We start from the raw sequence: 11,658 nt of genomic DNA, 5'->3' as shown, positions 1-11,658 counted from the left end.
GCCTCTCATGGACGCCACCATCTTCGCGAAGACGGCGTGGAAACAGTGGCATGACGATTGGTTGGTTTATTCCATTAAAAAATGGGGGGGGGGGGTAATCCAAGTAAACGGTGTTATGTTGGTAATACTGATCTGTAAAACAATATTATATGCTTAACTTTTAATTTAAATACTCCTCGTTGTCTTGAGCTAGATTTGATCTGCGATTGAGCGGCAAATCATTTTATCTGTACCGAAAAACGTTGTCTTCCATAGAATCGATACCAGAGCAATCGATTGCAAGGTTCCTCATTCGACGTAGACAGACAGAGCGTGAAAAATAATCGTACAGTAAGTACACAGCAAACTCACCTGGGATATCATGGCTTTGAGGCGAGCCTTGCATTTCGTTTTCAAAGTGGGTGACAGAAGCAAAACGGCCACCTTTTACCGAGATGTGCTTGGCATGAAGGTACATTTCCAGCTCTTTCGTAGAACATCCTCAAACACGTGACCAATAGATTTCACTTGCACAGTGTACCATTGTTTCATTTTTAATTTAACCTTTATTTATCTAGGCAAGTCACTTAAGAACAAATTCTTATTTACTATGACGGACGACTCTGTGCGCCGCCCTATGGGACTCCCAATCACGGCCGGATGTGATACACCCTGGAGTCGAACCAGGGACTGTAGTGACGCCTCTTGCACTGGGTTGCAGTGCCTTAGACCGCTGCGCCACATTTAATTTGTTTCATTCGTTTGTTATGATTTCTGCTTCAATGGTGTTCATAGTGCTGTAAACTCACGTGATATTGGGGACTAGATCACTGTTTTGTCAAAATCATTGATTTGATTTCAGATTTTGCGTCATGAAGAGTTTGAAGAGGGATGCAAGGCCACTTGTAATGGGTAGGCAGGCTGTCAACTTTACTGTTCAACCAACACCTCTTGTGAAAATGAAATGTTTGAATTACTTGTTGTGTAACAATAGTCGCGTCTCTCTCATATGATGCCCTACTTGCTTGTGTGTGTTCAGCCCTTATGATGGAAAATGGAGCAAGACAATGGTTGGCTTTGGTCCAGAGGATGATCACTTTGTGGCTGAGCTGACCTACAATTATGGAGTGGGAGAATATCGCCTTGGCAATGACTTCCTGGTAAGTGAATGGTCATATCATGAACACTCATATATACTTTTTTTTTTTACCCAATCCTAACTCAATGTATGCCACCATGTCTTTATTTCAGGGTCTGACTCTGCAGTCTAGCCAGGCTGTCAGCAATGCTAAGCGGCTTGGTTGGCCCCTCACTGAGGTTGGAGAGGCTCTCTATCTGGTTGAGGCCCCTGGAGGTTACCGCTTCTACCTGGTGGACAAAGATCAGCCTCACAATGGTGGGTCAACAGTGCTTTGCACAGAAGATCATTGCTGTAGTAGACACTAAAGTCGAGTAGTAGATTAGAGTCTACCATGTTTATTTAAAAGTCCAGGAGGAAATGAATTAACCTGGGTACCAATCTGTTTGTGCCATCATGCCAGTTCTTGCCACTCTTGTCATGCCATGTTTGGCTTGCATTGAGTAGGCAGGAGCACAAACGTATCTGGAACCAGTCTAGATATCAATACTCCTTACATCCAGGTAACTGCCAAAACAGAACAGCTTCAATGCGCCTTGGCATAGATTCTACAAGTGTCTGGAACTCTTGGACAGATGCGACACCATCCTTTCATGAGAAATTCCATCATTTTGTGTTTTGTTGATGGTGGTGGAAAACACTGTCTCAGGTGCCACAACAGAATCTCCCATAAGTGTTCAATTGGGTTGAGATCTGGTGACCGAGACACCCACGCACACTTTAAACCCCCTATGCTCCTTTGAGACCACTCTTTCAAAGTCAGAGATCTCTTATTCTAGCCATGGTAGCCAAAATAATGGGCCATTTTATACATGACACTAAGCATGATTAACTCAGGAACTACACCTGTGTGGAAGCACCTGATTTCAATATACTTTGTATCCCTCATTTACTGGTGTTTCCTTTATTTTGACAGTTACCTGTATATTGTGTACAGTTGAAGTCGGAAGTTTACATACACCTTAGCCAAATACATTTAAACAGTTTTTCACAATTCCTGACATTTAAACCTAGTAAAAATTCCTTGTCTTAGGTCAGTTAGGATCACCACCTTTTTTTAAGAATGTGAAATGTCCGAATAATAGTAGAGAAAATGATTTATTTCAGCTTTTATTTATTTCATTGCATTCCCAGTGGGTCAGAAGTTTACATACACTCAATTAGTATTTGGTATCATTGCCTTTAAATTGTTTAACTTCGGTCAAACGTTTTGGGTAGCCTTCCACAAGCTTCCCACAATAAGTTGGGTGAAGTTTGGCCCATTCCTCCTGACAGAGCTGGTGTAACTGAGTCATGTTTGTAGGCCTCCTTGTTCGCACACGCTTTTTCAGTTCTGCCCACAAATTTTCTATAGGATTGAGGTCAGGGCGTTGTGATGGCCATTCCAATACATTGACTTTGTTGTCCTTAAGCCATTTTGCCATAACTTTGGAAGTATTCTTGGGGTCATTGTCCATTTGGAAGGTCCATTTGTGACCAAGCTTTAACTTCCTGACTGATGTCTTGAGATGTTGCTTCAATATATGCACATCATTTTCCTGCCTCATGATGCCATCTATTTTGTGAAGTGCACCAGTCCCTCCTACAGCAAAGCACCCCCACAACATGATGCTGCCACCCCCATGCTTCACGGTTGGGTTGGTGTTCTTCGGCTTGCAAGCCTCCCCCTTTGTCCTCCAAACATAACGATGGTCATTATGGCCAAACAGTTCTATTTTTTATTTCATCAGACCAGAGGACATTTCTCCAAAAAGTACAATCTTTGTTCCCATGTGCAGTTGCAAACCGTAGTCTGGCTTTTTTATGGCGGTTTTGAAGCAGTGGCTTCTTCCTTGCTGAGCGGCCTTTCAGGTTATGTCGATATAGGACTTGTTTTACTGTGGATATAGATACTTTTGTACCTGTGTCCTCCAGCATCTTCACAAGGCCCATTGCTATTGTTCTGGGATTGATTTGCACTTTTCGCACCAAAGTAGGATCATCTCTAGGAGACAGAACGCATCTCCTTCCTGAGCGGTATGACGGCTCCGTGGTCCCATGGTGTTTATACTTGCGTACTATTGTTTGTACAGATGAACGTGGCACCTTCAGACGTTTGGAAATTGCTCCCAAGGATGAACCAGACATGTGGATGTCTACAATTGTTTTTCTGAGGTCTTGGCTGAATTCTTTTGATTTTCCCATGATGTCAAGCAAAGAGGCACTGAGCTTGAAGGTAGGCCTTGAAATACATCCACAGGTACACCTCCAATTGACTCAACTGATGTCAATTAGCCTATCAGAAGCTTCTAACGCCATGATATCATTTTCTGGAATTTTCCAAGCTGTTTAAAGGCATAGTCAACTTAGTGTATGTAAACGTCTGACCCACAGGAATTGTGATACAGTGAATTATAAGTGAAATAATCTGCCTGTATACAATTGTTGCAAAAATTACTTGTGTCATGCACAAAGTAGATGTCCTAACCGACTTGCCAAAACTATAATTTGTTAACAAGAAATTTGTGGAGTGGTTGAAAAATGAGTTTTAATGACTCCAACATAAGTGTATGTAAACTTCCGACTTCAACTGTACTCTAGTCTGTCTGTTGAAATATTAGAATGACAGGCAATGCATTTGGACTGAGTACTGAGTGTTTCTCAGGGTGAAGTATCTCTATTAAAGCTCTAGACTATAGCAGCTAATTCAATCTTTATGATGAACTATTAGTCTAGACTCAATAGCTAAGTGGTTAATTGGAGTGAAACGGGGCTACATATTTGTAAATTAGCCATATCTAATTATATTTTTTCCTCGTCATCAATTATAACCACATTTTCTAAGGAGAGCTTTGGGCAAATGATACCTCAACAGAAGTGTACATTTGTCGGTAAGATGACTTTATAAGAGGATGTTATAACACATATATACATACATGATGATTGGAAATGGTGGAAAGATATGAATTCAACATTTGCCACACAAAGACTGAATATTGGGGAATGTAGGTTTTTTGTCTTAGGGGATCTCAATCTGCCTGTAAACAATTGTTGCAAAAATTACTTGTGTCATGCACAAAGTAGATGTCCTAACCGACTTGCCAAAACTATAGTTTGTTAACAAGAAATTTGTGGAGTGGTTGAAAAACGAGTTTTAATGACTCCAACCTAATTGTATGTAAACTTCCGACTTCAACTGTATGTGTATCTGTTTTTCACTTGTTTAAAGATCCTGTACAGAAGGTATGTCTGGCAGTGTCTGACCTGCAGAAATCAACACACTACTGGTCCTCCCTTCTGGGGATGAAGGTGATAGAGAGAAATGAGGAGAAAAAGACTGTGCTGATGGGATTCGCAGACACTCAGGTGTGTGTGTGTGTGTGTGTGAGAGAGAGACACAGACAGCCAGACAGACAGACACTTGGTTCTACACCACAGGAGGTTGGTGGCACCTTAATTGGGGAGGAGGGCTTGTGGTAAAGGCTTGAGTGGAATTAGTGGAATGGTATCAAATACATCCAACAAATGGTTTCCATGTGGTTGATTCCATTTGCTCCATTCCGGCCATTAATATGAGCCATCCTCCCCTCAGCAGCCTTCTGTGTTCTACATTTAGAACACAAGTGTGTGTTTGCATGAATTGATAAGATGGTGCTAATGCTAGGTGTGTTTTTCTGTATATTTGCAGTGTAAACTAGAGCTTTACAACATTGGTGGGACAGTAGATCATGGGACAGCTTTCGGGAGGATAGCATTCTCCTGTCCACATAAGCAGGTGAAGTAATAGAACCTTTTCCAGTACACGACACATTGATGTCATGCACATATCCGCGCGACTCTTGACGGCAGTAAGAAAGCCGTCGCCATTTGCGCCGACTCAACATCGCCTAGATTTACGTTTTTATTACTTCTAAACAAAATAACTTTTTGGGGCTCTCATATGCTTACGGTGACCCAATCCTGTAGGTTCATGCTCTACAACATTCGCAGAGTATGACCCTGCCTCACACAGGAAGCGGCGCAGGTCCTAATCCAGGCACTTGTCATCTCCCGTCTGGATTACTGCAACTCGCTGTTGGCTGGGCTCCCTGCCTGTGCCATTAAACTCCTACAACTCATCCAGAACGCCGCAGCCTGTCTGGTGTTCAACCTTCCCAAGTTCTCTCACGCCACCCCGCTCCTCCGCTCTCTCCACTGGCTTCCAGTTGAAGCTCGCATCCGCTACAAGACCATGGTGCTTGCCTACGGAGCTGTGAGGGGAACGGCACCTCCGTACCTTCAGGCTCTGATCAGTCCCTACACCCAAACGAGGGCACTGCGCTCATCCACCTCTGGCCTGCTCGCCTCCCTACCTCTGAGGAAGCACAGTTCCCGCTCAGCCCAGTCAAAACTGTTCGCTGCTCTGGCACCCCTGTGGTGGAACAAGTTCCCTCACGACGCCAGGACAGCGGAGTCAATCACCACCTTCCAGAGACACCTGAAACCCCACCTCTTTAAGGAATACCTGGGATAGGATAAAGTAATCCTTCTAACCCCCCCCCCAAAAAAAGATTTAGATGCACTATTGTAAAGTGGTTGTTCCACTGGATATCATAAGGTGAATGCACCAATTTGTAAGTCGCTCTGGATAAGAGCGTCTGCTAAATGACTTAAATGTAAATGTTAAATGTCTTACAATGTTTTGATTCTAGCTTGAACAGTTGACGAAGATAATTATTGGATGCAACAGTTGTTAGCTAGAATGTTAACGATCATTGAAATAGGCTGTTGCAAAAGCTAGCCAAAGAGCCAATTTACGAGTTGAATTGTTTTTATTTTCAGTATAATGCAGTGATTTGCGATGATGACACAAACATATTAAACAGGACATTCATACGAGCCTTATAATCCAAAAGTAGTGTGAAATCACTCATAAGCAGCATGTAAATAGTCTTTTTTTGCTGGCGTTTCTATAAGAACTCCCCCTTGTTCTGCCATCAACTTGCGCGCATCGCCCTCATGCGTGTTTGCAAACACAGAAAGTGGTCTATACAATGCTATAAATTCTTAGTAGTTTTGCCCTACAGACTCTTTACATGTGTAACAGTTTTGCTTCCGTCCCTCTCCTCGCCCCTACCCTACCTGGGCTCGAACCAGGGACCCTCTGCACACATCGACAACAGTCACCCTTGAAGCACCGTTACCCATCGCTCCACAAAAGCCGCGGCCCTTGCAGAGTAAGGGGAACAACTACTTCAAGGTCTCAGAGCGAGTGACGTCACTGATTGAAGCGCTATTAGCGCGCACCCTGCTAACTAGCTAGCCATTTCACACCGGTTACACATGCACACAGAAAGCAATATTGAATAATTGTTATTTAATTATTTTCAGTTGCCAGATCTTGAATCCCTGATGACAAAAGAAAACTATAAAATCCTTACTCCTTTGGTTAGCCTGGACACCCCTGGGAAGGCTACAGTAGAAGTGGTCATTCTGGCTGATCCAGTGAGTGCATTACCAAATGATTAACATGGGTAAAATGTAATAATTATACAATCTCCACATAATAACGATTGGTCATATGTGGTCTAGGATGCCCATGAGATCTGCTTTGTGGGAGATGAGGCATTCAGACAACTCTCCCATATGGACCCCAGTGGAAATGCGTTGCTGGATAAGGTTGGTATTTAGAAATATTATGAAAATGAAACTACTTTGCATTATCACCGAGTACATAGTCTTAATCCATTACCCTCATTTATTTTCAGGCTATGGCTGAAGATAAAAGTGATGAGTGGTTTGCCAAGCACAACAAGCAGAAGGCTTCAGTGTAAATGCTTAGAACATAGCTGAGCCGTCATGGGTCTACTGGACATCTCCAACTACTGTACCTGGATGTGTTTGTGAACACTCCAATAGAGGTGTAGAGCATGGGCTCTCTAATTGTCTGTATATTTTGCCCCGTATATGGCATTACCCTTCCAGCTGCACTACGTCAGTAGATTTTACTCAACCAGAAGCATTATTTAGAGATGTTTAGGAGACTGAAAGTGTACCTGTATTTCAGTCTTACTGTGTCAGAAGCTTGATGAACATGGACAACTTTTAAATGAATCATGTTTTTGTATGCAAAGAAAAAAATTGTACCTGTTCAGCTCAATGAAATGAATAAAACACTGTAATAATTCTGACTTCATCAGAACAGTGAAGTGCAAGACTGCAAGTGTATGGCAGAAAAGTCATTTCAATTTTAAGTCCTCACACTGCCAAATTGTAGGTCAAGGTTTGTGAAATGTGCAGACGCTGCAGGTTGAAAAACCAATGAAATGAGAGGGCATATGCATATCATGTGATGTTGAAGATGTGTTGTGCTCATTGAACTGTTTCAAATGGGGAAATGAAAGTGAACTATATCAAAAGAGGATGGAATGAACATTTTCTTCAGGATGGGAGAATTGCCTAACCTTTGCTAACAACTCACTCCTATCATTTTCTAGTGATTCCCTTTCTTTGGCATAAAGAGATGAATGACACTAAATAAGTGTCTGGTCCCTTATTAAACGAACTATTGAGTGGTTATGCTGCATAATAAAGAAGGAGAAGCATATTAAATCATTTTTGAATAAACTTGTGTGCACTGATTGAAAGGATAAGTGCAATGTAGCTAGGCCAGAGATATCCAGAGTGGGTTCAGTGTAAGGCGTTTCGAACTCCGGGAAACAAATTGGTTGGCCATTTCCATATTGACTTTTTGATTCTGCTCATCGCTCCTCTGTTTACGGTTGTGGACAACAATCCTAGAATATGATGGTGTTTTGCCACTGAAAATGTGAGGATGAGAACCCTCCAGACGGGATAAGAACATTTTGAGACCGTCAGATTTCCAATAGGTTGAAAAGGGGCTTATATTTGTTAGCTAGCTACCAAATTTGCCAACATTGGTTTCAATTGACGCTTTTGCTAGCTAGTACGTGGCTATTTAGCTATCCAACGAACGTCGTAGTTAGCTACCAGCTAGTAATTGACCAGTGATATCTGAGTATAGTTAGCTAGCTCGCTACTCGAAACTGTGAGCCAGTTCCAGCTTTCCATTTAGCCCGCTAGTTATATCGGTTCCTTCAAACTGTTATAGCAATTTTGTATGTTTTTTTTGTGACAGCCAACGTTCGGTAGCGACGTTAGCATACCACAGTCTGGCCCTGCGAGCTAACCTAGCTAGTAAAGTGTAACTCAGATTTTCCAGACTAGACAAGACAACGTTAGCTGGCATATGTTATTTAATAGCTCTTGAACAGTGCCATGATTGCACTTCAATCTTTAGCTCACAAGACATAACGTGACATTAAGCTCGAGGCACCTGCATGACAGGTATCTCCGGGCTCCAAAGAGGAGCTGAACTGTCTTAATTTTCCAACCGTGTGGCATTGAAATCAAAAGAACCAGCCCCATGACCACACATTGGGTGTGAACGAGGGGTCAACATCAGGACAAATGTCTCTCCTGCTGATCGTCTTATTAGCACTTCTCCTGTTCCTGCTCCTATCTGTTCTACTCTTCAGGTAAGAAAACATTCCGTAACATGGGGGAAGAACACTTTAACACAATATTACTGTCTAATATACCTTCCTTCTATTGCCAAAACAACTATTGCCAAATCATCAAATAATGCAGCTGTCCCCTTTTCAGAAAGTATCTATGCATACCTTACATTTGGAATACCTGATTCTTTCTACCATTGAAAATCACTATTCATGTGACTTGAGATTTGTAGAGAACCCACTAAATGTTGTAATGACTTGGGCAATCAGACAACTGAACTGCTGAAGAGTTGCTGCAAGAGTTGGCTAGAACAATGCCCTGTCTTTGTGCACTAACACAAGTGCCAGCCTGTCCTTTGATGGAACTTCCAGGTTACGTAACTCTGCACCTTAGAGGCTGCTGCCCCATATACATAGACTTAATCACTGGCCACTTTATTTATTTTTTATTTTATTTCACCTTTATTTAACCAGGTAGGCCAGTTGAGAACAAGTTCTTATTTACAACTGCGACCTGGCCAAGATAAAGCAAAGCAGTGCCACAAAAACAACACAGTTACACATGGGATCAGCAAACGTACAGTCAATAACACAATAGAAAAATCTGTATACGGTGTGTGCAAATGAAGTAAGGAGGAAAGGCAAGAAATAGGCCAATAGTGGCGAAGTAATTACACTTTAGCAATTTACACTGGTGTGATATATGTGCAGATGAGGATGTACAAATACTGGAACACTAGTTATTTTAATAACGTTTACATATTTTTGCTTTACACATCATGTGTATATACTGTATTCTATTCTACTGTATTTTAGTTTATGCCACTCCAACATTGCTCATCCTAATATTTATATATTCCTTAATTCAAATCTTTTACTTTTAGGTTGTGTGTATTGTTGTGAATTGTTAGATATTACTGCACTGTTGGAGCTAGAAACACAAGCATTTTGCTACACCCACAATAACATCTGCTAAATGTGTATGTGACATTTGATTTGAAAATGACAGGCAAACATGCACACAGCTCTGTTGATGGAGAAGTGAGAGACACAGATGTCTGTTCAATGTATAATTTCTTTATGATCGGTGACATTATCAAATCATTTGACATGGTATGTTGTTCTCTCTGGTTATTTTCAGATGGTTAATATGCAGCCTGGCGGTACGGTTCTTCCACAACACACTGAACGCTGAGCTGAAGATCAAATCAGTAGGGCTCTTTTCAGTGCATGGAATAAGTATCCAGTTTCAGCCGCAGCACACTCTGGTAGGCCATGTTCACATTACATTTACACAAAGCGTGTGGCTTATGAAATTAAATTTAGGGATGTGCATCTTTCCGATACATATCTAGCTAGGTACATGTGCTCCGATACCATACAGGAACGATATGTTTTAGTGTGAAACGATTCGGTTTGTTTAGAGAACGAATCGATGCGATTTGGTTCAATGTGTTATGATTCGATGTACTAACATTTGTTGCATACACACATTCATTTTCCATTCTAAATCAAATCTGCTGCTGATGGGTGAGGGGAAAAAATCATATTTAATACATTTTGCATTCAGGCTGTAACACAACAAAATATGGAATAAGTCAAGAGGTATGAATAGCACAATTTTGAATTTCACCTCCATCTCAAAATCAAATGGTTTTGACTGTTTACCGAGTGATTTTCTCTTCTCCTCGCTTCGGCCATGCAGTGCACCTCGCAAGAGTGATTGCTGTCCTTTTATGAATTTATCAACTTTACCCTGTATATCTAAAAATGACCATATACACTGATTTGTTTAAAGCAAATCTACCAAAACTATTGCTTGATGGTGAACCTGAACAATAAAAATTAAATGTATTGTAAGCCCAATTCAGCAGGCAGTGGCAGTCAGTGCCCATAAACCTGCTCCTTTTACTCTCTGTTCCAAACGTGCCAGTTCGTATAGCCTTTAGCCGTACCCTTATCCTACTTCTCCTCTGTTCCTCTGGTGATGTGGAGGTTAATCCTGGTCCTGCAGTGCCTAGCTCCACTCCCACTCCCCAGGTACTCTCATTTGTTGACTTCTGTAACCGTAAAAGCCTTGGTTTCATGCATGTCAACATTAGAAGCCTACTCCCTAAGTTTGTTTTACTCACTGCTTTAGCACACTCTGCCAACCCGGATGTCTTAGCCGTGTCTGAATCCTGGCTTAGGAAAACCACCAAAAACCCTGAAATCTCCATCACTAACTATAACATTTTCCGCCAAGATAGAACTGCCAAAGGGGGCGGTGTTGCAATCTACTGCAAAGATAGCCTGCAGAGTTCTGTATTACTATCCAAGTCTGTACCCAAACAGTTCGAGCTACTACTTCTAAAAATTCACCTTTCCAGAACAAGTCTCTCACTGTTGCTGCTTGCTATAGACCTCCCTCTGCCCCGAGCTGTGCCCTCGATACCATATGTGAATTGATTGCCCCCCATCTATCTTCTGAGCTCGTGCTACTAGGTGCCCTAAACTGGGACATGCTTAACACCCTGGCCATCCTACAATCTAAGCTTGATGCCCTCAATCTCACACAAATTATCAATGAACCTACCAGGTACAACCCCAAATCCGTAAACACGGGCACCCTCATAGGTGTCATCCTAACTAACTCGCCCTCCAAATACACCTCTGCTGTTTTCAATCAAGATCTCAGCGATCACTGCCTCATTGCCTGCATCCGTAATGGGTCTGCGACCAAACGACCACCCCTCATCACTGTCAAACGCTCCCTAAAACACTTCTGCGAGCAGGCCTTTCTAATTGACCTGGCCGGGGTATCCTGGAATGACATTGACCTCATCCCATCAGTAGATGATGCCTGGCTATTCTTTAAAAGTGTCTTCCTCACCATCTTAAATAAGCATGCCCCACTCAAAAAATGTAGAACTAGGAATAGATATAGTCCTTGGTTCACTCCACACCTGTCTGCCCTTGATCAGCACAAAAACATCCTGTGGCGTTCTGCATTAGCATCGAATAGCCCCCGTGATATGCAACTTTTCAGGGAAGTTAGGAACAAAT

General features: G+C 42.0%; 2 protein-coding genes across 10 annotated transcripts in view; both read left to right on the top strand.

Moving 5' to 3' along the window:
* Positions 1 to 97: 97 nt before the first annotated feature.
* On the top strand, positions 98 to 7,700 carry LOC115206344 (glyoxalase domain-containing protein 4-like). Of its 3 annotated transcripts, XM_029773181.1 has the most exons (10): positions 98 to 451; positions 842 to 891; positions 1,019 to 1,139; positions 1,231 to 1,375; positions 4,326 to 4,462; positions 4,785 to 4,871; positions 6,259 to 6,312; positions 6,467 to 6,580; positions 6,668 to 6,754; positions 6,844 to 7,700. In XM_029773181.1, the coding sequence occupies exons 1-10, from the start codon at positions 362 to 364 to the stop codon at positions 6,907 to 6,909; spliced, it is 951 nt and encodes a 316-aa protein (XP_029629041.1). In that variant the 5' UTR covers positions 98 to 361; the 3' UTR covers positions 6,910 to 7,700. The 3 variants fall into 3 exon arrangements, with proteins under 3 accessions (XP_029629041.1, XP_029629043.1, XP_029629042.1); XM_029773182.1 differs by lacking the exon at positions 6,259 to 6,312 and having other exon boundaries at positions 106 to 451; XM_029773183.1 differs by lacking the exons at positions 4,785 to 4,871; positions 6,259 to 6,312 and having other exon boundaries at positions 105 to 451.
* Positions 7,701 to 7,803: 103 nt separating this feature from the next.
* Positions 7,804 to 11,658, top strand: part of LOC115206343 (protein KIAA0100) — a 35,972-nt gene continuing 32,117 nt past the window's right edge. For 4 of the 7 annotated variants that reach the window (XM_029773180.1, XM_029773179.1, XM_029773178.1 and 1 more), the window contains exons 1-2: positions 7,805 to 8,634; positions 9,755 to 9,881. In XM_029773180.1, the coding sequence (XP_029629040.1) occupies positions 8,567 to 8,634; positions 9,755 to 9,881 (195 nt within the window). In that variant the 5' untranslated portion in view covers positions 7,805 to 8,566. Of the gene's footprint in view, positions 8,635 to 9,754; positions 9,882 to 11,658 lie in introns of all 7 variants that reach the window. The other 3 variants (XM_029773174.1, XM_029773177.1, XM_029773173.1) reach the window with 1 other exon arrangement.

Source organism: Salmo trutta, chromosome 13 (genome assembly GCF_901001165.1).
Source record: "Salmo trutta chromosome 13, fSalTru1.1, whole genome shotgun sequence".
Taxonomy (NCBI): Eukaryota; Metazoa; Chordata; class Actinopteri; order Salmoniformes; family Salmonidae; genus Salmo; species Salmo trutta.
The sequence above is the reverse complement of the archived record's forward strand: the minus strand, read 5'-3'. Positions and strand labels throughout refer to the sequence as shown.

Excerpts from the sequence above, each read along its gene's own strand:
- LOC115206344 (XM_029773181.1), top strand. The coding sequence starts at position 362 with ATGGCTTTGAGGCGAGCCTTGCATTTCGTTTTCAAAGTGGGTGACAGA. Across the intron at positions 892-1,018 it reads TGCAAGGCCACTTGTAATGG|CCCTTATGATGGAAAATGGA; the intron begins GTAGGCAGGCTG and ends GTGTGTGTTCAG. Across the intron at positions 1,376-4,325 it reads CAAAGATCAGCCTCACAATG|ATCCTGTACAGAAGGTATGT; the intron begins GTGGGTCAACAG and ends ACTTGTTTAAAG.